The following is a 27180-nucleotide window of genomic DNA, read 5'->3' as shown; positions in this document are numbered from 1 at the left end:
GCCAGAGCTCTGCTGCAAGGCCTGAGCAGAAGGGAGCACAGCAAACAGATTTTTAAGCTATTCTTTAACCTACTTTTTACCCATTTTATCTATGAAATAGCAGAGTGTCTGGAGTCATTAGAGAGATCAGGATTAGCAGAACTAACTCATTTTTAGTGCCATTTACATAGATTTAGTCCAAGATGTTCCAATGAAAAGAAATTTAAAAACAGGTGCAAGGGGGGCATTTAAACTTGGCCTTAAGGCCTTTCTGGGGGACATAATTTTATTTTATATTGAAATTCCTAAGCTGAAATCCCTGAACTGCTCCTTCTCTTGTCCTTCCACTTTTCCCTATTCTTCCACCCTTCCAATGTGCATTTGATGAAAATCCTCAAGAGCTTCTCCTCAAAATTCCTTCTCAGTGAGATATTGTTAATCCTCAGAGCAAAGAGTCTGTTGAGAAAAGATGAGGATGAAAACTTTTCATGGAGATAAATGCTATTAAAACTAGAAACAAACTGATCTTCTTTCTTGGGTTTTTTTTAAACCAATATAATGGCAGGGTTAATTTTAAATTCAGGATTTAGAATTCACAGGAATTCTGGATCTCAGACTTTGGGAAATGCAGAAGTCCAGAGTAGAAAAAAATTATCAAAGGGTTTCATTAGAAATGACAAAAAACTGAGGGGGAAAAATACAGAGAAAAATAGACACCTGCAAGGAAGTTCTTTTTAGCCTTTTCTGAGACAAACCAACAACTTGGCCACAACACCTAAATATCTTTTTACTTAATAGATTATTTTGATAGTGAAAACACATCCAGAAAGCTCCAGCTGTTCCACAGCGAGAACTTGAGCAAAACAAGAGATTTTTCATTAAAAAACCCCCAAGAAGAGAAAATTCCCAAATCCATGATGTGCACATTGAGTCTGCAGGCAGCACATTCCACCACAAAAATTTGGATTCATCTTTCTGAAATATTTGGTAAAAAACATCCCAGTTTTCTACTCATATCCAAAACTACATTTTCAGAAAATGGAATTCCAGTATTACCCGGGATTTCAGAACAAGAAGTTTATCATTTAAATTAAAAAAAAAAGAAACTATTATTTTAAATCTCTTTTTTTTAATTCCTTCTTATCTTTTCTCTCCTAAAGAGAACCCTGACCACAAGAAACAGAAAATATTTGCTCCAAAGGAATTTTTAATCCTTCATCTGGATGATGCTCCAGAGGAAGAAGGGAACCAAATGGAGCAACTTGAAGGGGACAGCACTGATATTCCCAATTTCCAAGCATTATTCTTTAGAAAGAACCACAAGGGACCTGGTTTAAATTTAAAAAGATTTAAATACTTGAAGAGAAATCCCCAATTAAAATGCACTGTCAACTTTTTTAAAATAACCACACTGATTTCTCATTTTATTTCCAGTGCTGCATTTTCTGCCTGGCCTGTCTTTCTGAAATCAGACTAAAACATGCTGAGAGAGGAACAGCAGGAAGCAGCCTCTTAAGTAAAAGAGAATTTTTATCTACACACAGCATTTGGCTTTTTAACTGAAGCATGGTTAGCAAAATAAAATTATCCCTCAACTGACTGCACAGGGGTATTAAAAATCATTTTCCACCACCACTTTGGTTAAATGTGGGGTTTTTTCCATCTTTAGCTATTTAAATAATCTTCTCTTCACAGTATATTGTAGTTGAGGGGAGGGTGAATTAAAGCAGGAATGAAGGGTGGTACAGACAGGATCTGACTCTGAAACAGCACCAAAGACTGTCCCAAAATCTCCTGGGAAAGCTGCTTGGTTCCCACAGAAAAAACATTAATAATGTATAAATACACACAAATTCTTCTTTCTCCAGTTAATTGTTGTTTTCTTTTATAAGGAGTCAAGGAGAAGCTAAAAGTGGGTCTGTTCACATACCCACAAACTATATATATATATATATATGTATACACACACACACACACACACACACACACACATATATATGTGTATATATATACATTTTAATCTTCAAACCTGCTGGAAAATGAAGTGTTTGGATTTGATCCATCACCAAATGCAGCCCAGCACAGCCTCTGGCTGTGACAGGGGAGGGAAACACCTCGAGGTGGCTGTGCCCTCTTCTGATTGAACACTTGGGGGATTTCTGAAGGTTCTGAATGAGGTAGAGATGGGACCTCTGAGATTTTAGATTGGGTGATTTATTTTCTTATCTTGTACAGGAAGGGTGAGCTGGGTTCACATCTTCACTGCATGGCTCAGAAGGGCACAAAACCTTTAGTTTACAAGACTTTTTAAGGAGTTATTGACCAATAAAACACCACCAAGAAGGATATTTATGTTTTTGACCCAATCCTTACATATTTCATCCTATGGACCCATGCTGCAGTGTGAGCTTTCTCAGCCACTCATGTCATGGCACACAAACCCACAGTGCTGCACTCTAAACTCCCTGTTGGCCTCTGGAACTACTTTTATTTCTATATCTTAAACTCTAAACCTCTCAACTTTCCTTCACTCAGGTTAACCTGTCTCTGCTTTAAACTATAAATCCACATTCTCACTTCTGGCCCCTCAGTTTGGGAGCCTTTTCCAAGGTCTCAGATCAAATCCTGGGTTCCATTCTGATCTTTGGCTCACAGCCCCAAAGCTCTGAGAGTTCCCTGCATTTCAGATTCCAGCAAACCCTGACAGCTCCCAGTTCTCCCAGAACTCTTCACAGGGAGCTGGGAGCTGCTCTGAGCTCAGAATCCAGCACTCAGGGGCTCCCTCTCCCACTTTTTACACCCCACCCTTCCCAAGGAGCACGGTTCAGTGAGGCAGACTGAGTTATTCCAACCTGCAGCTTGAATCCCAGGATGGTTTGGGTTGGAAGGGAGCTCAAATCCCATCTCATCCCAGCCCTGCCATGGCAGGGACACCTGACACCATCCCAGGCTGCTCCAAAGCCATCCAGCCTGGCCCTGGACACTCCAGGGATCCAGGGGCAGCCACAGCTGCTCTGGGCACCTGTGCCAGGACCTCACCTCCCTCCCAGGGAAGAATTCCTACAACCTGGAGACAGTGAAGGCCCTCAGAGCAATCCCCCCATGAACCAAGTGGTCACTGAGGTGACATTCAGAGCCAGGAGAGCAGGGCCATGGGTGCAGGAAAGGCAGGTTTTCCACATGAGTAACCCTCAGGAAGCACTGATGGGAAAGGCTGGCACACAGGCAACCAGTGAGCTCATTAGAAAAGCAAATCCCAGAGTGCACAGCTCCTCTGAACTGATTAGATAAGGGCTGCACTGAGCAAAGAGAGAGCTGGAAACCCAGGGAGAGCAGCAGGAGGTGGGCAGGAGACACTGCAGGAGGTGAGAGGATGAGGAGATGGGAAAGGCACCAGCACTGGGATTGGGACTGGGATTGGGACTGGAGCCCAGAGGCTCCCCAGGGAGGTGAATCACAGCAGCCAAGGGCTCTGGTGGTTTTTAACTCCTGGGCCTGCTCCCAAGCCAAGGCAAACACTAATTCCCATTTCCACCTGAACAGCACAGGTAGGAAATGTTCCTTCTGCTGGAGCTGCCAAATGAAATCCCAGCATTGCTGCTGAACACCTGGGAGCTAAAATCCACCTTCACCTCCCAACTCTCCTGCTACTGTGTGCCAACCACAGATTCCTGTGTCAGGAACTTTACAATGAAAAAAAAGCATGAAAAGAAAAAGATTTCAAGAAAAGGAGCAGCCCCCTTTGGTTCCAGGCTGAGGCATCCACAGAATCCCAGACTGGTTTGGGTTGGAAGGGATCTTTTAACCCATCACATTCCAAATCCTTCCACTAGCCCAGGTCACTCAAATTCATGTTTGGAGCAACTGCAGGTCTGCAAGGTCCAGGTTTCTGAGCTCAAATAAATGTATTTATGAGAAGCTAAATGACCTGAGAGATTTCAAACCTAAATGTAAGTTTTTTTTTGTTTTTTTTTTTAACGAGCAACTTTCCTGTTGGAATTGTAATGCATTATATAATAACAGATGCTAATGAAATTAAAATGCCTTAAATAATAATCCATTATAATGAGGCTAAAACACATTAAATAATTTTAACCCAAGGGGAGCCTGGTCCTGCCATGGAAAACATGCATGGAATAAAGCTGGACACCCCTGCACCTCCTGACCTCAATCCCAACCTCACACATCCCCACAGAGAAACTCCCTCATGTTTAAAAATACAGAAGCACTGAACTAATGTAAACTCAAAAAAAAGTCCTCAAAATGGTCTTTTATATCTGCCTATGCAACATTTGCTAAGAATAAACCCTTTAGTCATGCTCTAGAAATCTGATGAGTGGTCCAGAGCAATGGTGGAATTGTTTTAGAAAATGCAAATAGTGCCCAGATTCAGGATGATCCCAACATGTGGTGCCTGCAGAGCTGTGGGGTTTAACTGTGTGTGGAGCACAGAGAAAACCCAAAAGGAGAATCCCTGGGAGGTGCTCCTGAAATTTGTTTAGAAAAAAATCAAAGAGCAAAGCAGCTGAACACACAGCTCTTGTTTACAGAAATACATCTTGAATTTGCCAGTGGACACAAATCCTAATTATGGAATCCTGGAATGGTTTGGGTTGGATTTAAACCCACCCAGTGCCAGCCCTGCCATGGCAGGGACACCTCCCACTGTCCCAGGGTGTCCCAGTGTCCAGCCTGGCCTTGGGCACTGCCAGGGATCCAGGGGCAGCCCCAGCTGCTCTGGCAATTCCAGCCCAGCCAGGAATTCCCAGTTCCCAATCTCCCATCCATCCCTGCCCTCTGGCACTGGGAGCCATTCCCTGGCTCCTGTCCCTCCATCTCTTGTAAAATATAAGCTCAGGACACACAAGAATATTTCAAGGTGAATAAATCCATATTTACAAATTCCTCACAGTCCTCACTATTTTCAAAATTACACTCTAATTCTGTGGGGTCACCTATGGGGTTTATTTTAAAAATCTGTTCCAGGGGAATCTTTCTGCAGCTGTAGCTCACGTTTGGGCAGATGCTGGTTGGTGTTTAGGGGCTGCTTCAGGTCAGATTCCAGAGAGATCAGGAAAAGAAAAAGAAATTTATTCCAGGTACCAATGGAAGGCATTTGGTGAATTTTTCAACTACACTTCCCAAAAACCTTTTATGCAGCTCACATCCAGGATAATAAACCTGGGACCTCCAGTGGGCTGGAGGGAGTGACAGACTCAGCTGCTGCCTCTGAAATTCCCACAGGACTGGAATCCCATTCAATAATTCACACAGGACTGGGATCCCAGTATCAACCTGCAAAGGATCTCACACAAGACTGGAATCCCATTCAATAAATCACAGAGGATTGAGATCCCATTCAGTAATTCATACAGGACTGAAATCCCAGCATCAACCTGTAAAGTAACTCACACAGGATTGGAATCCCTGTATCAACCTTCAAAATAATTCACACAAGACTGGAATTCCATTCAGTAATTCTTACAGGACAGGAAACCCAGTATTAATCTTCAAAATAATTCCTACAGGACTGGAATCCTATTCAATAATTCACACAGGTCTGGAATCCCAATATGAACCTGCAAAGTAACTCATACAGGACTGAAATCCCAGAATCAACCTGCAAAATAAACCCTACAGGACTGGAATTCAATAATTCCCACAGGACTGAAATCCCAGCATCAACCTGTAAAATAATTCAGCTCTGGGGAGTTTCATGTGGAATTCAGCCAGAACAAGCTGTGGCACTGGATCTGTGCTGGATCTGCTGGTCCCAAACCCAAAATGCAGCTTTGGAAAAGGGTTTCACCATTTGACATCTCCCCCAACAAAGGCCAAACTAAGCAAAACCAACCCAAACCCCAAAAAACAAACAAACAAAAGCCAAAGCCAAAGCCAAAGCCAGCTGCCAGGTGAAAAGCCTTTCTCAGGATGAGTTTGGGGTGATCCACCTGCTCCAAAGAGCACCTCAAGTCACCAAACCTCAGTGATCACATCAAAATAATGTTTTCTTCTGATTCATTCACTTTGAAAGGATTTTATATCAAATTACCCTCACTCCCTGCTCCATTTCCAGCACAGCAGCAGAAGAAAAGAAAGAAATTCAGTGTTTTTGAGCAAGGATGTGCTTGTCCATCTCCCAACTAGAACAAAAGCAAATAATTCCCAATTCCCTTCTAATTTCCCATCCTCAGGTGCCACTGCTAAGGAATGTGGGCATAAAAATATCTAAAATCTGATTTAAAGATGTTTTACCATTTAGCTTTGGGTTTTTCCTAAAAAAACTCCCACCCTGAGGTAAAAATTGGCACTCTCTACTAATCTTAAAGAGTATAAATGCATATAAAATATTGTTCAAAAGACATATTCTCTTTTTTTCATGTATTAAAATAAGAACTGATTTGTTTTACCATTTTTAAGGGTCCACTGAATAGAATTAAAGCACAGCAAGAATTTAAAAGTGGTTTGATAAAAAGAAGTTACCTTAAACTTGCTGAGTGCATAATAAAGAGACTGGAGCTCTTCAAAGCATGTTCTGGACTTAAAATCCAAGCAATAAAGAAATATTCTTTATTGTTAGTGGAGTTATCCAGCTCCACATCTTTGTGCATTTCAGAATTAAATCTTTTTCTCACTTTAACATGCTCAAAGAGAACCAGAATTTATTTTCTTTTTCTGCTTCTGCTTTCTGTTTCTCTCCTTCAAGAAGTGCTCATTTAAAGGAAAAGCCTTCAGGAATGGGAAATAATGCCCAGGATATTAAAAACACAGCTTGAGACTTAAAAAACCCTTCTATTGCAGGTGTTTAACTAAAAAAATACTAAAGTTTATTTAAAGTTTTCATCCCAAAGCAACCTGCTTGGAAAAATTACATCTCAGCTGGCCAACAAGTGGATTTTTAACTGTCTGCAAACAGCAGTGATGATGATTCATGAATTGGGAAATTAACAGAAAATTTGAGGATTTATCTCTGGATTCAGTGCCAGGTTCTTCAGCTCCCCTAGAAATAATGGAATAGTTATTTTGGGTCATTTCCTGTCCATTTTAAGCTCTCCAGTGCTTGTTTTAAAGAGAGTCTTTTAAATGTGTTCACACTGAGAGTGCTTCCCCAGCAGGCTGACAATGATACAATTTTGGGTTGACTCACTGATACTGTGTGTTCACAGCAGAAATTCACATTACAGCCCGATTGCCTCATGCTCCAGGGTGGGTCCTGCACACCAGGAAACTTTCCCAGGGAGAAAAAACCTGGCTATAAGCAAATGCACATTTTTACAGGCACTCACTGGCATCACAGCCCTGTTTCCTCTTTAGAAAGCTGAAATTGCTGCTTTTTTCACCAAAACCAAATGCACAAAGAGAACTGGTAAAGCAGCATGAACCCAACAACTTCTGCTGCATTTGTATTTGAGGATGATGAAAGCACCTCTACATTTTAAGGGAATCTTTCTGCAGCTGTAGCTCATGTTTGGGCAGATGCTCGTTGGTGTTAAGGGGCTGCTTCAGGTCAGACTCCAGAGAGATCAGGAAAAGAACAGCCTGGCACTCTCTAGACACTGGAAAGCAGCTTCCATGAGCAGAAGATTTTAGGGTAAAGAGTAGAAAATCCAGGATTCTTCAGACAGGCAATTAGTGGTTTCTATGCCAGCCACAAGACTACTTAGACAGGCACCCAAAACAAATGCAAATCTTTTATTCTATTAAAAAATAACAGAGAATCATTATCCAACAGCATCACTGCATCTATTCTTGGAGAAAAAAGAGACAAACCACTCACCACTGCCCAAAGTATTTGTATGGCAGCACCAGAGATGCAGATCAGCAGATAATGATGGTCAGAACTATGGAATAACTCTCAGCTTTTGGAAATGGCACACAGCAGAAATGGCACTGCTCCCTCCAGCCTCAGTTTATCACTTTTTTACACCGCTGGGGGTGAACACATCCTAAACCCAGGGATTCACCTCCCGTGGGGTTTCCCACTCTCAGCTGGGCAGTGGCAGATGTGCCACAGGGTGGATTCTGCCTGCACCACAGGTGGCTGCTGTCCCAGGTGGCACCTGAGTGCCAGGAGCACCGCGGGGAAAGAGCCTGGAAAGGCGTCAGGAGAAACGCTGGGGAGGGGATGAAGGAGGGGGTGAAGGAAGGGAAGCAGGAAGGGAAGAAGAAGAGAGGAAGGGATGAAGGAAGGGGTGAAGGAAGGGGCGAAGGAAAGCATGAAGGGGTGAAGGAGGGGATGAAGGAAGGGATAAAGGATGCCATTCCCCTGCACATCAGCAATGCCATCAGGGTGCCCAGAGAAGCCGTGGCTGCCCCTGGATCTCTGGAAGTGTCCAAGGCCAGGCTGGACAGGGCTTGGAGCACCCTGGGATAGTGGAAGGTGTCCCTGCCCAGGGCAGGCAGTTGGAACGAGGTGAGATTTAAGATCCCCTCCAAGCCAAGCCAATCTGGGACACCAACCCCTGGAAGCGAGAGCCCCAATTAAAGCGCAGAGCGAACTTCAGCGAGCGCAGGTGTCGGAGCAGCGGCGCCCGCCCGGCCCCTCACGCCCGCAGCATCCCCGCCCGCCGCGGCCCCGGCCGGCCCTGAGGGAGCCGCGGGGGGCTCGGGGCGCTCCCGGCGCTGCCCGAGGGCAGGGCGGGGGCCGGGGCTCCGCCCGCCCGGAGCGCGGGGCAGGCTCCGAGCAGGTGCCGCCGCTCGGTGCCGGGACTGACCTTGCGCAGGGCGGGCACGAAGAGGCCGCGCCATTTCGGGCCGTTCTCCTCGCCCAGGAACTCGTAGGGCTGCGGCGGCGGCTGCATGGCGGCCGCTCCGCATCGGGGCCGGCCGGGCCGCCGCGGTGTCGCTGCTCACCCGCCCGGCCGGGCCGCCATGGCTCGGCGGGGCCGCTCGGGGCCGCTCGGGGCGCGGCGAGGCGCCGGGCGGGGGTCGGGACGGGCCGGGCCGGGCCCCGCTCGCTGCGGCCCCGCTGCCGCCGCCGCCCGCGGCCGCCGCCCTGCGCGCCTGCGCCGCCCGCCCCGCGCGCCCCCTGCGGGCCGCGCCCGGAACTGCGGGCACGGAGCGGGGACGGAGATCCCGGCCCGGGGAGGGCTCCGGGAGCAGGAGATAATTCCTGAGCTAGGGGAGATTTCCGAACTAGAGGGTAATTCCTTAACTAGGGCAGAGTTCCTTACCTAGGGGGTAATTCCTTACCGAGGGGAAAGCTCCTAAACTGGGGGAGAGCTCCTGAACTGGGGGATGATTCCTTAACTGCGGGATAATTCCTTACCGAGGGGAGATTTCCCAGCCCGGGGAGAGTTCCTAAACTAGGGGAGATTTCCTTACCGAGGGGATAATTCCTTACCTAGGGTTGTTTTCTTAACTAGGGGAGATTTCCTAAACTAGGGGATAATTGCTTAACTAGAGATGTTTCCTTACCGAGGGGATAATTCCTTAACTAAGGGATACTTCCTAACCAAGAGGATGTTTCCCTTACCTGGGGAAGGCAAACATCCCCTGTATTCTGTACTTAATATTCCTTACCTAGTGAATATTTCCTTACTGAGGGGATGTTTCTTCACCTAGAGAATATTTTCCCTGCCCAGGGGAGATTTCCTTATCTAGGGAATATTTCCATGCCAAGAGGAGATTCTCCTACCTGGAGGATATTTCCCTGCCCAAATGATATTTCCTTACCTACAGGATATTTCCTTGCCCAAATGATTTTTCCCTACCTGGAGCATATTTCCTTACCTAGAGGATATCTCCCTGCCCAAATGATAATTCTCTACCTGGAGGATATTCCCCTGCCCAGATGATATTTCCCTGCCTGGAAGCAGTTTTTCTGCAGGCTCTTTCCCTCCCTGGGGCTGTTCTCCTCCCTGGATGCCATTTCCCTACCTGCAGGCTGTGTTTTACCTGCCTGGAGGATGTTCCTCTCCCTCCCTGGAGGCCTCCTACAGACCTGTACCTCTTCCCATCCTTTCCTGAATTCTCTGCTGCTCCCCGTTTAGAAATTGTTTTCATACCTGGAAGGAATTTCTCTCCTTGGAGGCTTTCCTTCTCCCTTCTTGGAGCCTGTTTCCCCACCTGTAGACTGTTCTCCCTGCCTCGAGGCAATTTTTCTCAGAGCCTGGAGCCTGTTTTCCTCCCCAGCTGGAGAATATTCTTCTCCCAACCTCGAGGCAGTTTTCCTCCCTCTTTGGAGGATATTTTCCTACCTGCCAGCACTTTCTCTCCATACCTGCAAGGAGTTTCTCTCCCTTTTTTGATGCAGTTTTTTCCCTGTTCCAGAGAACACCATTCCCTTCACCCACTCATCACCCAAATCCAGCTGAATTTTCCCTCATTTCCCTCCTGACAGCATAATATTCAAATCTCACACCTTATATTCCCTCCACTCCCCATTTTTAGGACTTGTCCACAGAGGGAATGGATAAATTAAACCAAAAGGGAAAAAAATGTGCCTTCCTGCCAGTAAAATTTGTAAGATTTCCTAAAGGAGTCTGATGCTGGCTCAACCCTCCTGCCCCACCAGAGCAGCCTGGGAGCTTCCCAACAAAATATTTATTTCTGTATTTATATCTAGTCTATCTATAGATCTAAAATACCTATTTCTGTATTTATATTCGATTTATTTCTATTTTACACTCGTTCCTCAAACCCAAACTGTGAGCAAAAAGGAAAAGCAATGCTGGGACAACGGTGGCACAAGCACAGAGGAACAGTTCCTCCTCCTGCCAGAGCTCAGGGCTGACCTGGCTGGGCACAGGTTGGGTGGGATATTGGGCAGGAATTCCCTGGGAGTGTCCAAGGCCAGGCTGGGCAGAGCTTGGAGCAGCCTGGGATGGTGGAAGGGCTGCAGTGGGATGGGATTTAAGGTCCTTTTCAGCCCAAAGCAGCCTGGGGTTCCATGATTCTGTAACACTTCTGGGGAACAAATGGTGTTTGTCCAAATATTTATTGAGAGTTTCAGGAATTCTCATCCCACCTGTCCCAACAGGCCCAGATCAGAGCAGTCCTGTCGAGTGAGGAAGAGCTGTGAGCTGTGAGCAGCACAGATAAGATAATTCAGGAAGACAAGTTTGGTCTTGTGGCCTCCCCTTGAAGTGTTTCAGAGTGATATCCTGCCTAATTCAGCTGAGAATTAACAAATTCCAGTCAAACTCTTCTCTGAGTCAGGAGAAATACACAGATTTTACAGCATTTCAAAAAATCCCAGCACACTGTTTTAATCATAAAAGGCACATTTATGAAATGATCAAAGTGAGGCTCATTTGGAAAATAAATTAATACATTTTCACACTTTGTGAGCAGCAAGACTGACGCCTGAAACCCTGACATCATCATCTCTGAATTTATTTTTATAACAAAAGTGTAAATCTTTTATCTCTGAAAAAACAGAATGCTACATCAAGGTTCATAATTTAAATTTCAGATGAACTTTACCCCCAAACAATCATCACCTGAGAGGAAAAAGCAGTGCACAGGGAAATGCTGACTCAGGACTCCCCTGGTCCCTGTCTGCTTTGCATTTTAATGTTCTTTATTCTGTTCATACATGTCAGGGCCACACCCTGAGTGGGAGGAAGTGGCTTTTGCAATCCTTTTGTAGGATTTACTGTTGATAGGCAACACTTCTGGCAGGGAGGGAAGACAGGATTGTTCCACTGTGGGAAGTTTTACCCAGCCCTGTGGCACTGGAAGACTTGGAACAGCTGAATCTCTGCCTGAAGTGACCAAAACTTTGCTCTGAAAGGGTTGGTATTTGAATTTCCAGCAGTCAATTTGCTGGTAAAGCAGATTTTACCAGGAAAAAAAATAATAATAATTAAAAAAAGCAGATTAAGCCCTTTTTCCCCCTTCACAAAAGTGTCTCCAATCTATACAGTAAAATCAGCCTCACCCTCCTGTGCTAACCCACTCCCATCAGAGGAGCTCAGAAAAGAACTTTTAAAGGAAGAATTAATGTCCAAATTTCTGGTGCAAACTCCCCACAATTATCTCTGTTACCCAGCAGCTGTTATTAAATCCTCAATACTTTGTCCCTGAGGCCACAAAATTCTGCTTTGCAGCAATTCTGGAGGACACTCCCAGATCCTGAGCTCAGCACTGAGTTCACTTCAGCTCTCCCTGCACCCAGACTCCTCCAGGTTTCTCTCTGATAAAAACTGGGTGTCCATGGAGCAAGGAGGAGTCTCCAGCCCTGGCTGAGCTCCCCTCGTGCTCAGGGAAAATGGGAAACCTTCCTGAATCATCCCTGCTCGGGCTCCAAGGGAAGCAACACCAACCATGACTCAGGGCAGGTTTCTGGAGCTTCCCTCCTTTCAGATTTCCTGTTCCAAAGACCATTTTCCCTGGATTGCTCAAGTGGCTGGACAAAGATCAGCTCCTTTTGCATCATCAGCATTCAAAGGAAGAAACCCAAAGCCACTGATGATGAAGTTTCTGATCAGCACTGATTTCCCAGCTGTAAATGAAATGAAAAGTGATTGTTTGTATCCATATTTTGATTTCTGCTCTATAAAAAATACAGACAGTGATCAGACAGAGTATCTGAACTGCAGATCTAAATTGACTTGGGTTTGGTAATCCTCTTTAAGCTTATTTTTCTGTGAAATGCTCTACATTCACGTGGAAGGCTCTGAATATTGTTCTCAGTCTCTGACAAAGCCTTTAATTCCCCATCAGCAGGGCCCTTAAGCAGGGCTTATCCTCCTTTTCCATTACCTCCATGTCATCCAGAGGGCTGCACATCCAACTGCAATGGCATCAGAGCCCACACAGAGCCCCCATGCCTGGGGCTTTTCAGATCCCTCTGAGGAGGCAGCGTTGTGAGCACAGCCATGGCAAATCCAGGTGGAAAATCCCAGCAGAGAGGGATCCCAGCCTGCTCTGCCCGTGCCTGGAGTTGGAAAATCCCAGCAGAGAGGGATGCCAGCCTGTCCCAGCAGAGAGGGATGCCAGCCTGTCCCAGCAGAGAGGGATGCCAGCCTGTCCCAGCAGAGAGGGATGCCAGCCTGTCCCAGCAGAGAGGGATGCCAGCCTGTCCCAGCAGAGAGGGATGCCAGCCTGCTCTGCCCGTGCCTGCAGACCCTGCCATGGCCGCTCCCGCTCCGCCGGCCAAACCTTCCTCACCACGCCGTGGGCACAGAACCTTGCCAAGGCTGCCTGGGCACTGCCTGGTGGCTGTGTGTCCTTCAGGAGGAGTGCCAGGTGGCAGAGGGGCAGCAGGCAGGATCCCTGCTGGGATTTCTGCCGGGGCTCAGAGCTGGAAGCGCCGCTGGGCCTCGTCGGCGATGGCGGCGGCGATGGCCAGGGAGGAGGTGGCGGCGGGGGAAGGAGCGTTCCTGACGTGCAGGATCCTGCTGCCCACGGCCCCCGAGCCCCCGTCAAACACAAAGTCATCCACCAGATTGCCCTCACTGTCCAGGGCCTGGGCTCTCACACCAGAGGGACCCCTGCAAAAGCAAGGAGGAGCAGAAGGAAAATGTTCTGAGTCAGGAAAGGAATTCCTGAGAGGAGGTGTCCAGGGAGGCAATGAGGAGGGCAGGGAGTGGAGACAAAGCATTTTTTGGGGGAATTTTAACACTCAGGAGGCAGAGTGGGGGTATCTGACAGCCATGGGATCATGGAGGTGGCCAACCTGTGAACTTAAAGCCCATCCCATTCCACCCCTGCCATGGCAGAGACACCTCCCACTGTCCCAGGCTGCTCCAAGCCCCAAAGTCCAACCTGGCCTTGGGCACTGCCAGGGATCCAGGGGCAGCACCCTGTGCCAGGGCCTGCCCACCCTCCCAGCCAGGAATTCCTTCCCAATATCCCATCCATCCCTGCCCTCTGTCAGTTTGAGGCCGTTCCCCCTTGTCCTGCCCCTCCCTCTCCATCTTTCTGTGGGTTCTCCTCAAGTGCTGCAAGGCCACAGTGAGGTCACCCCAAAGCTTCTCTTCTCCAGGCTGAACAATCCCAAAATTCTCAGCCTTTCCTCCCAGCAGAGCTGCTCCATCCCCCTGATCATCCTGGTGCCTCCTCTGGACTGAGGAGCTCCAGGTCCTCCCAGGACCTCCAAGCTGGAGGCAGCTCCAAGCTTCTGAATCATATTTTGGTGAAGGAGGGGATTAAACCCCTGCCACGTTTTCTGCTGCTCAAATAGGGAGATTTCCCCAACAGAAGAAGCTTCTTTTACCTGAGAACATCACTGGTGGTGACCTCAGGGATGAACCTCTGCAGCTGCCTCACCTGGGCAGGGAGGGAAAAGGCTCTGTACAGCTCGCCCAGGCCGTAGGACACGTTCCTCAGCACCAGCTTCCAGAGCCCACTGCAAGGGGAGAAACAACTGCACAGAGGGAAAACCTGCCTCAAAATGCACCAGCTGCTGCTGCTGGAGGAGGCAGCAAATGCAACTGCAGGGCACAAGTTCCCATTCCCAAAATCAGGAATCACAGCATGCCTTATGTTTGAGAAATACATGTTTGTTCTTCTCTGCTCCAACAAACCTTGCTCACAGAGCTGTGGCACTGAATTAATTCTGAATTCCAGTCCTGGAGGTGTTCCAGGACTTGATGAGCTTGGAGCAACCTGGGCAGGGACACCTTCCACCATCCCAGACTACTCCAAGTCCCAATGTCCAGCCTGGCCTTGGGCACTGCCAGGGATCCAGGGGCAGCCCCAGCTGCTCTGGGCACCCTGTGCCAGGGCCTGCCCACCCTCCCAGCCAGGAATTCCCAATTCCCAATCTCCATCCATCCCTGCCCTCTGGCACTGGGAGCCATTCCCTGGCTCCTGTCCCTCCATCCCTTGTCCCCAGTCCCTCTCCAGCTCTCCTGGAGCCCCTTCAGGCCCTGCCAGGGGCTCTGAGCTCTGCCTGGAGCCTTCTCCTCTCCAGGGGAACATTCCCAGCTCTCTCTCCCAGCCCTTCTCTCCTCCCAGCACCCTCTGCAGGTATTTAATGATGCTGTCTAAGTTGATTAAGTTATCACAGTGCAAACCAACCCTGGAATGGCTCCACCAGCACCTTCCAGGGAGCAGCCACACTCCCAGACTGGCTGAGACATGTCCTGGTAGAAAATTCAAATATGAGACCACACAAAGCCAAATGTCTTGGAAAAGTCCACCCTCATCAGCACAAGTGTCTTTAAACACACCAAAAACGTGGGGAAAGGGGCATTTGGGGCAGGAAGTGGCTCCCATGGCTCACAGCTCAACAGGAGCAGGCAGCAGACACGAGCACAAGGCATTACCTGTAGGTCACAGCTTCTAAGAAGTCTCCAGGGCTGAAGTCCAGGAGTTTGTAGCCCTCTCTCTTGAAGGCCAGCACTGCATTAGGGCCAAGCCAGACACTGCCATCCATCCTGGGAGTGAAATGGAAGCCCAGGAATGGGAAACGAGGGTTGGGAACCTGGAATGGGGCACAGCAGTCAGCAGAGCTCTCACCAACAGCCAATCTGCCATTTCATCTCCCACCACAGCAACAAAACTCTGAGTCACAGAACCTCAGAATTGGCTCTGAGCTGGTTTTGTTGCTTGTTAATTGTGGCATGTCATTAATTAAACCACTGGAGAACAGAGCAGGGCCAGGTAGAGCTGAGTTTTAGGGAAAAGGAAAACAAATAACAGGGGAAAAAAAAGTCCACATGATTTCTCAGGATATAAATCAACAACAACCTGATGTTACTCACCAGGAGCAATTACACTGCAATAAAAACCACAAAATATTAGAAAACCCTTACTGTGTGTACAAACCAGGCTGAACTTAGCAGGCCTGGTTAATGCTAATAATAATGCTAATAATGCTAATAATAATAAATCTGCATGTTCTTTTTTTGTTCCACTTCCTCCCTCCCATCCCAAGACAGGCTCCTGAATCATTCCCAGGTGAGATCAGACAAACAGCAATGCCCAGCACTCCAGTTTTCCCAAAGACCCTGTGTTTAGCAGGCAAAGCCAATCTCACATTCAGAAAATCAGTATTTAAATGGACAGAATGAGCTAAAATGCTGCCCTAGGAATTCTCTCCACTTGCTCTCTAATTAATTTTCTGTCTGGGATTGCTGCTCTTCATCCCATTATTTGTCAATATTAGGTGGTAGAAAGGGAGAAAAGGGAACAACCTTTCTCCTATTTTTAACGACAAAACCAGCAAATTCAAAAATAAAGTTGGGAGGAGAATACCTAAATCTGAGTGTTGGATATTAGGACAAAAGATTAAACCCTTTATCAACAATTCATCACAGAATCCCAGAATCACTGAGGTTGGAAAAAACCTCCAGTGTCATCTGTGAATTTCCTGAGGGTACAGTCAACCCCTTTGTCCAGGTTATCAATAAAGAGATTAAACAGGACTGTTATAATTATGTAAATAATAAGTAATAATTTACTATTGTCCCTCCCTGACTTCTGAATCCTGTCTATAGGACATATAGAAATAATTTAGAGTTTTCTGGATATGTGGCAATGTGATATTCCATCTTTTCTCTATTAAGTAAAAAAACCCCAAAACTAAAACCATAAAAAAAAAAAAAAACAACTGGCAATAACTTCCCACGTGGTTCTTCCATGTTGTCCCAGCCTGCCAGGCAGGATGTGTTCTGTCACCATCTGTGTGCAGCTGTCTCCTGTCCATTGGGCAGTTTCCCTTATCTCTCCCACACCCTCTCCTCCCTCAGGCAGACCCCTGCTGATAACAGCCCATGGAATGTCCCTGCATGGCTGATAAGAGCTGCAGCATCCCATGGGAGATGTGAGCCCAGGGGGAGGAGCCAAGCATTCCTACCCGGATAGAATCTGGAGATCCTGGAACACCAGCACGGCTTCTGCACTGGATTTCCCAGAGGAGCAGCAGCTGCCTCTGCCCCTGGCCCTTCAGAGGAGACTGCACCTTCTCCAGGATCCCTGCTCCAGCAGAACCAGCCCTGGCACTGCAGGAGGGCTGAGCCACAATTCCAGTGGCACTGCTGCCAGCCCCTGACCCACAGGGTGTCAGGCTGTGCTCTGGCTCTGCCAGGGCTGGGTTGGGTCACTGCAGTGTTCATTTTATCCTTTTATTTTCTTCCCTAGTAAAGAACTGTTATTCCTGCTCCCATATTTTACCTGAGAGCCCCTTAATTTAAAATGTACAGCAATGGGGAGGGGTGGGGAGGGTTCACATTTTCCATTTCAGGGGAGGCTCCTGCCCTCCTTAGCACACACCTGGCTTTCCAAACCCAGACACATTTTCCTCAATTAACAAAAAAAATTAACCAAATCCACCTGTCCTGTCCCAAACCAACCCAACCTCCAGCCCTGTGTGTGCATCAATCCCTGACAGAAACAACCACGGAATTTTTCCTTTTCCCTGCACTCTGAGCAGCTCTCTGGGCACCCTGTGGCAGACAGACCAGGGGACACTCACTGGGTAAATGTTCCCTTTCACCAGGTAAGACTTCTCTGGTTTCAGCACCAGGTAATCCCCCCGGAACGGGACAATCCTGGGCTGGGCGCTGCAGCCGCTGAGCTGCGCCAGGCGGTCGGAGTGCAGCCCTGCACAGGTCAGGATGTGCCCACAGGAGACCTCCTGCCCCTGGGGGGACAGAAACACCAATCACATTAAACAAATTAAAGAAATAAAAATTATTTAGCTTATTAAAAAAAAAAAAAAAAGCATCAAAATTCTATTTATTGGCTAAAAAAAAACCACCCAGGTATACCCAAAGGCATTTATTTAAAGAAATAAAATGTATTTAACTTTTAAAAAAATAATTTATTTAACTTATTAAAAGAAAAAAATTAACTTATTTAAAAAAATCAAAATTTTATTTATCTCCAAAAAAAAAACCCACCCAGGAATACCCACAGGCATTTATTTAAAGAAATAAAATGTATTTAACTTTAAAAAAAAATATATATTTAACTTATTTAAAAAAATCAAAATTCTATTTATCTGCTAAAAAAACCACCCAGGAATACCCACAGGTATTTATTTAAAAAAGAAAATTTATTTAACTTATATTAAAACATGTATTTAACTTATTAAAAAATTTATTTAACTTATTAAAAAAAATCAAAATTCTATTTATTGGTTAAAAAAAAACACCCAGGAATACCCAAAGGCATTTATTTAAAGAAATAAAATGTATTTAACTTATATAAAAAAATGTATTTAACTTATAAAAAAAATATTTAACTTTAAAAAAATTTTAAAATTCTATTTATTGGCTAAAAAAAACCACCCAGGAATACCCACAGGCATTTATTTATAAAAATAAAATTTATTTAACTTGTATAAAAAAATGTATTTAACTTAAAAAAAAATTATTTAACTTATTAAAAAAAATTATTTAACTTATTTTAAAAAAATCAAAATTCTATTTATCTGCTAAAAAAACCACCCAGAAAAACACACAGGCATTTATTTAAATAAATAGAATGTATCTAACTTATATAAAAAATGGGTTTAACTTATTAAAAAAAATTATTTAACTTATTTAAAAAATCAAAATTCTATTATTGCCTAAAAAAACCACCCAGGAATACCCAAAGGCATTTATTTAAAGAAATAAAATGTATTTAAGTTATATAAAAAAATGTAGTTAAATTATAAAAAAATAATTTATTTCACTTTAAAAAAAAAATCAAAATTCTATTTATCTGCTAAAAAAAAGACCCAGAAAAACACACAGGCATTTATTTAAAGAAATAAAAGATATCTAACTTTTAAAAAAACCCAAAACACTTCAATTCTATTGATCTGCTAAAACAAACACTCAGAAAACCCCTATAGGCATTTATTTAAATAAATAAAATGTATTTAACTTATATTAAAAAGTGGATTTAACTTATTCAAAAAACCCCAACAAAACACATCAAAATTCTATTGATCTGCTAAAGCACACACCCAGAACACCCCCACAGGCATTTATCTAAATAAATAACATGTATTTAACTTCTTTAAAAAATTATTTAACTTATTAAGAGAAACCCAAACACATCAAAATTCCATTTATCTGTTAAAAAAAACACCCAGAAAAACTTTCCAGGCATTTTTTAAAATAAATAAAATTTATTTAACGTATATAAAAAATGTATTTAACTTGTTTACAAAAATTATTTAACTTATTTAAAAAAACCCGAACACATCAAAATTCTATTTATCTGCTAAAAAAAACTACCCAGAAAATACCCACAGGCATTTATTTACATAAATAAAATTTATTTAACTTATATTAAAAATGTATTTAACTTATTTAAAAAAATTATTTAACTTATTAAAAAAAAGACAAAACACATCGAAATTCTGTTTATCTGCTAAAAAAAACCCACCCAGAAAAATCCCACAGGCATTTATTTAACTAAAATTTCATTGATTTAACTTATTTTTTAAAAATTAACTTATTTCAATAAGTGAAATAAAGACTTTCATTGATTTGACCCCAGCTACACAAACTGAGAGCTCACAGGTGTGGAGAGCTGCTAAATATGAAACACCTTTGCCACCTAAAGAAATAATACAGCAAAATCAAAAACTATTTATTTAGCTTAGTATCTGCTTTTAAATTTATTTTTTCAAAAAATATTTGCATGAAAAAAATATCAGTATTTGGTGGAAAAAATTTCAACAGATTTTGGGAGCTCGTTTGTAATGAAAGAGCAAAAATCAGGTGAAAAAAGCAGCAGGACTAAATGAAAAGCAAGCAGAGGGGCTGGGAAGTTGTTTTTGTTGCAGATATCCCCTCCTGAAGGAGAAGGGGTTCAAGCACAGCCCTGACCTGCAGGAACAGCAGCTGCCACTGCTCCACTGAGGCAGTTCTGATGATAAAATGAGAATAAAATGATGCTAAAAGCCTCCTTATCATTTTATAGATGCCAGAGCCCCAAAGTAAACATGGAAATTGGTGTTTGTCACCAAATGAACGAGTCATAAAGGAGTTCTTGGAAGCACCAGCATCAGATTGTGCAAATAAAGCAGATAAGGGGTGTGAAATGTCAGGCTGCAGAAAGTTACAGTTTAATATTTTACAGCATCATCATCATTATTATTCTTTATTTATTTGAACCCCCTCATTGCTAAGAACTGATTGCAGTTGTTTTATCAAAGTGGTCATGTTGCTGAACAGCAGATCTTTAATCTATTTTATTTTTGGAAATTATTAATTCACAAGAAAAAAAAAAATCTGAAGAAAAGGAGAAGCAGCTTCCTGGAAGGAATGAGAACTTCTTTTTCAGCCTTACCTTTTTGCTCCTAACAATGACTGGGTATTTCAGCCCTGAAATGGAGTTAGACAAGAGAGAGAATTATTAGAACAAGCAACAGAGAACTGACAGAACAAGCAGCTTGTCAGCAGGAAGGAATTTTCCTCTGGAATACCTTCCAAGCTATGTAAGAACTGCTCTGGTCATAATTAATGTTGTTGGACAGGACTGTATTTATTAATTAATAGGGGTTTTTATTCTTCCCTCTGTGTGCCAGCACAGATCCAACCTGCCTGCAGGATAAGGAAAATCACAACCACAAGAATAAACAGGCAAGATTCAGATAAATCTGATTTTAAGAGGAGAGAAGAACTCTATTTCTCCCTTTTACTCTCACTTTCTTCCATCAGTTTTAAATGGCTCAGCTGAAGGGTGACCTGCAAAAAAAACCCAAGTGAGTTTGCTGAATACTCTCCCTCAGGTAATTTTGCCTTTTTTCTCATCCCTAGGAGACAGAAAAAATCAGAAATGTCATTTCAGTTACAACAATGGTGTTTTGAACAAAACCTTTGTGGTAAACAGAGAGGGAAAAAATGCAGCCTTACCATCTTGACTTCCTGCAGAACTTTCTTTGGCCATCTCCATGTCTGTGACTTCAAAATCGGTCAGGATTGTCCCACCTGCTTCCTGGAAGTCTCTGGCATAGGACTGGGCCACTTGTTTGTAATCCACAATGCCAGTGTAGGGAGAATCCAGGGCCATCAGTCCCTGCCAGGGTTTGGGACACAGAGGAAGGTGAAGGTTGGAATATTTCATCTGGAATATTGCACTGCCATGAGCAGGGAGTGCTGCTCTCTCCCCGTGTGCTCAGCTGGATCTGGAACACTCAAAGGATGTGTCAGGGAGCAGATCCAAAATGTTCACAGGGAAAATGAAAAGATTGAAAAAGATTCTTTTCCAGAAAATTTCTGTCTGTACCCACAACCACTGCAGAGCAAGCTACCACAGGAAACAGCTCAGGGAATCCACATCCAGCTTTTCCTTTCAAACCAAGACAGACTAATCAATAACAAATCTGTGTTCCACACATTCCTCCTGCTGTGAAAATAAACAGGCTGAGAAGTGCTACATGACACCCTCACCAACTGCACTGAAATGGGCTTGATCCAAATCCACTTTTATGGATGGGAAGGAATTTCCAGGCTCTTCTGAACTTGAACCTCAAGGCCAGGAAAAGTATTTGTGTTAAATTAAAAGATGTTTTCACCTGAGAGACAGCTCTTAAAAATAGAATTAGAAGCTCTTACAAGAATTAGAAGTATGGCAACCCCTTACCCTGCAGAAGGGCTCCTTCTCCTGGATTTCCTTGGCTCCAATGAGTTTCAGCCCTGGGACATTGTTCTGCAGCCCCCTCTCATACAGAGCTTTGAGCCTTGGAATTTCATCCTGTTCCACAGCCACAATCAGCTTTGGGAAAGGAACAGAAGGCACAGCAGTGAGCAAAACAGAGCCAGGGCAGGTTTGGCATCAAGCACAGGCAGTAGGGAATGAGTGAACAATGACTCCAGGGAGTGAAGAATGGTTGGTGCCATGAATTGCACAGAATTCTGTGGCTGAGGAAGCACTAATACATCACAGAGAATTAAAAAATAAATGCTGAACTGTAGTTTGAGTTACAATCCATTGACAATATTTGCCAGAAGCAGCTTGAGACTACAAGTCTGCATGTGAGAGAAGAGAATTGGAATTTGAAGAACCACTGGGATGCTTTGAAAAGCAAAACTGAACTCAACCCAAGATGTACAAACCTCCAAGAGCCTCAAAAAGAGAGTGAGGACATGTTCTGACAGGGCCTGAGTGGAATTGTCCCAATTTCATTTAACCAAGGAGTCTGTTCACAGCTATCTCAGGAGATAAATCCAGACAGAATTCCCTGTGCCAGGTTTGCACAGAGCAGGATCCTCCCAGGCCAGCTCAGCTCTGGCACCTCCCAGGTGTGCAGCTCTCCCAGCCTGGGGCTGCTCTAGGGAACGCTGGTGAAGTTTCACCATTATCTTCCCTGGGATGAACTGCCAGGGGAGTGTCATGGGATGATGGAATTGTTGAGGATGGAAAAGCTCTCTCAGAGTCCAGCTGATCCCTCAGCACTGCCAAGGCCACCACTGGCCCGTGTCCCCAGGTGCCACATCCACTGGGATTTAAAATCCCTCCAGGGATGGGGACTCCACCACTGCCCTGGGCAGCTGGGCCTGGGCTGGACAAACCTTTGAGGAAGGAATTTCCCCAACACCAAATCTAAAGCCTCACAGTGCCACTTGAGGCCGTTCCCTCTGCTCCTGTCCCTGTTCCCTGGAGCACAGCCCAACCCCCCACTGTCCCCTCCTGGCAGGAGCTGGGCAGAGCCACAAGGGCCCCCCAGAGCCTCCTTTGCTCCAGGCTGAGCCCCTTCCCAGCTCTCTCAGCCTCTCCTGGCACTCCAGACCCTTCCCCAGCTCCATTCCCTTCCCTGGACACCCTCCAGCCCCTCCTGTGGCTTTGCTGTGAGGAGCCCAGAGCTGTCCCCAGCACTGGAGGTGGCCCAGCAGTGCCAGCACAGGGGACAGGCACTGCCCTGCTCCTGCTGCCAGCCTGCTGTTGGTACAAAATACACAAATCCAGCTGAGCCCTTCAGGCCAGGAGCAGGCTGTCCCCTCAGGTGTGCTGCTGCACAGATCCACAGTGCCACCCTGTGCCCAGCGTGGCAGCAGAGGAAGCACGGACCAGCTCCGAGAAAAACCACGGGATTCAAATTTATCCCTCGGGGCCAAAACCTTGGGGTCAGGACAGAGAGTCCTGTGGAAAGAGCAGCTCAGAGCCCAGGGAGAGGTGGAAAACCTGAACTGAGTGTTAGGAACAACTGGGAAATGGACACAGAACTCTGATCCACTGAGCCTGACCAGAGCTGGCATGCTCTGCCCAGCCCTGGTTCTCACCTTGCACCAAAGACACATCACATTAAAAATGGCTCAGAGCATGAAGCCAGGGTGGGGAGATCATGAAAAACCTTCTCTCAACCTGAGACTCATCAGCAGGAAGGGATGATTTGGGGGCAGGAGGGGATTATGGACATTACCCACATTTCTGTATAAAATTATCTGCAACTTGGAGAGTGTGGAGAAAACCCACAACCAGGCCTGTGCCACATGTGCCACCACACATCACACAGCCTCAGTTCCCAAGGGTAAAGCAGGGAATGCCAGGAATTCCTGTACCTTCCCACACTGCTTGTAGGGAATCCCCTTCTGGTCACAGTATTGGTAGCACAGGGCTGCCCCCTGCACACACAGCTTGGCCTTCAGGGAGCCAGGGGTGTAGTAAATCCCACTGTGGATCACACCACTGTTGTGTCCACTCTGGTGATGGGCTAAAGAGAAAGAAAAACACATGGTTAGAACTCAGTTGTTCCCACTTCATCACTTCTGCTGTCAGAAACATGAGTTAACTGAGGTCCTGCCTTAAATCAGCACTTTAAGGGATGATCCAGTGAGAGAACTGCACAATTAATTCCTCCTCTGGCCTCAAAGGTTTGAGAAACACTGACACAGACAGCCCTGGTTAATGGGAATCCATCACAGCCTGCATTGTGTCAGACCAACAGGGATAAAACCCCTAAACCAACAAATGCTTCCTTCAAGAACAAACCAATCAATCAAAACAGGCTGAAATGAAATTTTAAAACCCAATTTTTACGATGAAATGCATCTCCTAGGGCCTCATCCAACATAGTATCTGTCCAATCCACAATTCCTCTGGACATGCTAGCAGGCCTGGGAGGATTTTTGAGTATTTGTGAACTGGATTAGGTTGCTATTTCCTCTTTGTAAATGGATAAAATCGAGGTGAAAAATACCACAAACATTTTTACTGAAGTAATTTGGTCAGGTTCTTCCCCCTCTTTAAAGTGTGGATGCCCAAAGGTCATTCCTGCTTGGCACTCACACAGCTGTGTGTCTTGGGGATAAAAAGTCATTTTGTATCATTCATGGAACATCTCAAGAGCAATTTATAACCAGGCTGATGGAGCTATTTCAGACAAGATTTTGGCTCACAGGTCCTGTTTGGACTTAGTCACTGATGTCTATCCCTTGGGATTCTCCCAGCTCCATGCAGGACCTGCCTGTGCCCTCCCACAAGCTGCACTATTCCTTATCCTGGTTATTCCCCCTCCTTGTCCTCTCTCCTGCCATGCTGCTGCAGCCCCAGCAGTCCCACTGCAGCTTGCACAGGAGTTTTTAACTTAAAATTCCCAATCTGCAGTCCCAGCAGAGAAGCACAGACTGATGGATGACAACCCTGCTGAAGGAGAAAGGTGGAAGAAATCCCTGTTAGGCGAGAGACTTGGCACTGACATGCAGCCTCCAGCTGCACCAAGGGAAATACAGGCTGGATATCAGGAAAAAGATTTTCACTGAAAGAGTGAAAAAGTTCTGGAATGTTCTGCCCAGGGAGGTGGTGCAATCCCCATCCCTGGGTGTGTTTAACAAAGCCTGGATGTGGCACTGGCTGCCAGGGTTGGGTTGAGCTGTTGGGGCTGGGTTGGACTTGATGACCTTGAAGGTCTCTCCCAACCCAATTCCAACTCTGGGAATTCTGTGAGAGTCATCACAGAATCCCAGGATGGTTTGGGATGGAAGGGACTTTAGAGATCACCTCTAAAGAGATCAACTCATTCCACGCCCTGCCGTGCTCAGGGACACCTTCCACTATCCCAGGCTGCTCCAAGCCCTGTCCAACCTGGCCTGGAAATGGGAAATCCATCACCCACTTCAAGGGCAGCTGCTCTCCCAGAGCTACTGCTCCCTGCACACAGATATCCATGGGGTGCTGAGGTTCTGGCAGGGTGTCCTTGGCACAGCCTCCCCTGGATCCCTGTCCCACTCTGTACCCTGTGGAATTTGCAGGCAACCCCAACAAGGGAAGAGCTGAGAATCTTGACTCCATGTTTCAGAAGGCTGATTTATTATTTTATGATCTATATTATATTAAAAGAAAATGATATATTAAAACTATACTAAAAGAAAGGGAAAGGAGACATCAGAAGGCGAGCAAGGAAAGGAAAGGAATGATAATAAAATCTTGTGAGTGACCAGAGAGTCTGAGAGAGCTGGACTGGGATTGGCCATTAATTAAAAACAACCAGATGAGACCAATCCCAGATGCACCTGTTGCATTCCACAGCAGCAAATAATCATTGTTTACATTTCATTTCTGAGGCCTCTCAGCTTCTCAGGAGAAAAGATCCTAGCGAAAGGATTTTTCAGAACACATGTCCGTGACACGTACCTGGCTCCTGCTCCTTCTCCAGCACGGCCAAGGCCAGCGAGGGGTGGCGCAGGAGGAGCTCCCGGGCCGCGGCCAGACCCACGATCCCCGCGCCCACCACGGCCACGTCGAACGAGCTGCAGGGACGGACAGACGGACACGGCATCAGCACAGCCCGGGGATGGGGACAGGGACACACGGACACGGCATCAGCACAGCCCGGGGATGGGGACAGGGACACACGGACACGGCATCAGCACGGCCCGGGGATGGGGACAGGGACACACGGACACGGCATCAGCACGGCCCGGGGATGGGGACAGGACACACGGACACGGCATCAGCACGGCCCGGGGATAGGGACAGCGACAAGGGATGGCGTGAAAAATGTGTATTTTGTGATTGGCTTTTTGCAAATGTTCCAGTGAATATTATATGTGTTGTGTTAGAAAGTGATGCTGTGTTACTTCTCTCAAGTAGTGTGTTAAATATAGTTTTTTAGGTTATAACAGAATGTTAAAATAGAAACTATGCTATGTAAGATATTTTTTTAAAGAAAGGACTGGCACTGAGATAGCAGCACAGGACACCCAAATCTTTCAGAGAAAGAGAATTTATTGCCCCACTATCAGGAGAAATGAACTTCTTCCAGCTTCTTCAGCCAGGATGACACCGTTAGGATTAGGAGGAAGAAGCTGACACTGCCCAGACAGAATCCTGTGTGTGAATGGAATTGATGCACCATGGATGAGGTGTATGAATATGCAACAGGCTGTTGTTTTTAAGGGTTAATCCTCTGTTAATGTGGGGCCTTTTTTGGGCTTATGCTGCCCAGAAAAGGTACCTGGACATCCCAAACTCTTTGTTTCTGTTGTCTCATATTGTCCTAATCCCAACTGTCCAAATTATTATTACTCTAATTATATTATTATTTTTATAACCATTTTATTACTATTAAACTTTTACAATTTTAAAAACAAGTGATTGGCGGTTTTTCACAAATAGGGATAAGGGAAAAGGGTGGGGATAGGGGAAGGGGATGTCAGGAATAGAGGGGAAAGGGGAAAGGATAGAGGAAGGGGATATAAAGGAAGGAGATCTAAGGGAAGGAGATATAAGGAATAAAGGGGATATGGGGGAGAGGAAAACGAGATAGGGGAGGTTAATAATGTAAAGGGGGAAAGGATAAGGATGGCAGATAAAGGGGAAGTGGCTATAGAGAATATAGGGGATATAGGAGAGAGGAAAAGGGGATAGGGAAAGGGGATATAGCAAACATAGAGGATACAGGGACAGGGGATAGTGGGAAAGGATAGAGGAAAATGATACGGAGAGGGACAGGGGAAGCGGATGAGCAGAGGTAAGAAGAGAGGGAAAGGGGTGAGGGGAGAGGGAGAATTACAGGGATCGGGGACAAGGATAAAGTGAAGGTCAGGCACTAGGACAGGGGAAGAGACAGGGTTGGGGAAGGTGCGGGTGTGCGCAGGGCCCGCCCGCTGCCCCCCGGCCTCACCTGCGCCGCCGGCTCTGGAGCCGCCACAGCGCCGCGGCCCCGCCCGGGCCCGCGCGGCCCCTCAGCGCCGCCGCCATCTTGGGGGCGGAGGGAGCGCCGGCACCGCGCGTCCTCCTCTCCTCCTCCTCCTCCTCTCCTCCTCCTGCTGCAGCCCCTGCCCCTCCTCCTGCTACCCCTGCCCCTCCTGCTCCGCTCTGCTGGGCAAGGTTCGGCCGCTGGGCGCCGGGGGCAGCCCGGGGGCG

At 45.9% G+C, this 27180-nt stretch overlaps 2 protein-coding genes across 2 annotated transcripts in view; both read right to left on the bottom strand.

Annotated features, from left to right (window-relative positions):
- Positions 1-8843, bottom strand: part of SOS2 (SOS Ras/Rho guanine nucleotide exchange factor 2) — a 48348-nt gene extending 39505 nt beyond the window's left edge. Inside the window, exon 1 of the mRNA XM_050975445.1 lies at positions 8694-8843. Within this exon, the coding sequence (XP_050831402.1) occupies positions 8694-8780 (87 nt within the window). The 5' untranslated portion in view covers positions 8781-8843. The remainder of the gene's footprint in view (positions 1-8693) is intronic.
- Positions 8844-10902: 2059 nt separating this feature from the next.
- Positions 10903-27068, bottom strand: L2HGDH (L-2-hydroxyglutarate dehydrogenase). Its single transcript, XM_030240292.2, has 10 exons — positions 26939-27068; positions 25447-25562; positions 23376-23527; positions 21460-21591; positions 20730-20892; positions 20164-20198; positions 17348-17515; positions 15198-15355; positions 14144-14275; positions 10903-13418 (listed from the first exon to the last, which is right to left on the bottom strand). The coding sequence occupies exons 1-10, from the start codon at positions 27013-27015 to the stop codon at positions 13223-13225; spliced, it is 1329 nt and encodes a 442-aa protein (XP_030096152.2). The 5' UTR covers positions 27016-27068; the 3' UTR covers positions 10903-13222.
- Between the last annotated feature and the right edge of the window lie 112 nt (positions 27069-27180).

Source organism: Serinus canaria, chromosome 5, assembly GCF_022539315.1.
Source record: "Serinus canaria isolate serCan28SL12 chromosome 5, serCan2020, whole genome shotgun sequence".
Taxonomy (NCBI): domain Eukaryota; kingdom Metazoa; phylum Chordata; class Aves; order Passeriformes; family Fringillidae; genus Serinus; species Serinus canaria.
Note: the sequence above shows the minus strand (reverse complement) of the source record. Positions and strands in the feature narration are given on the sequence as shown.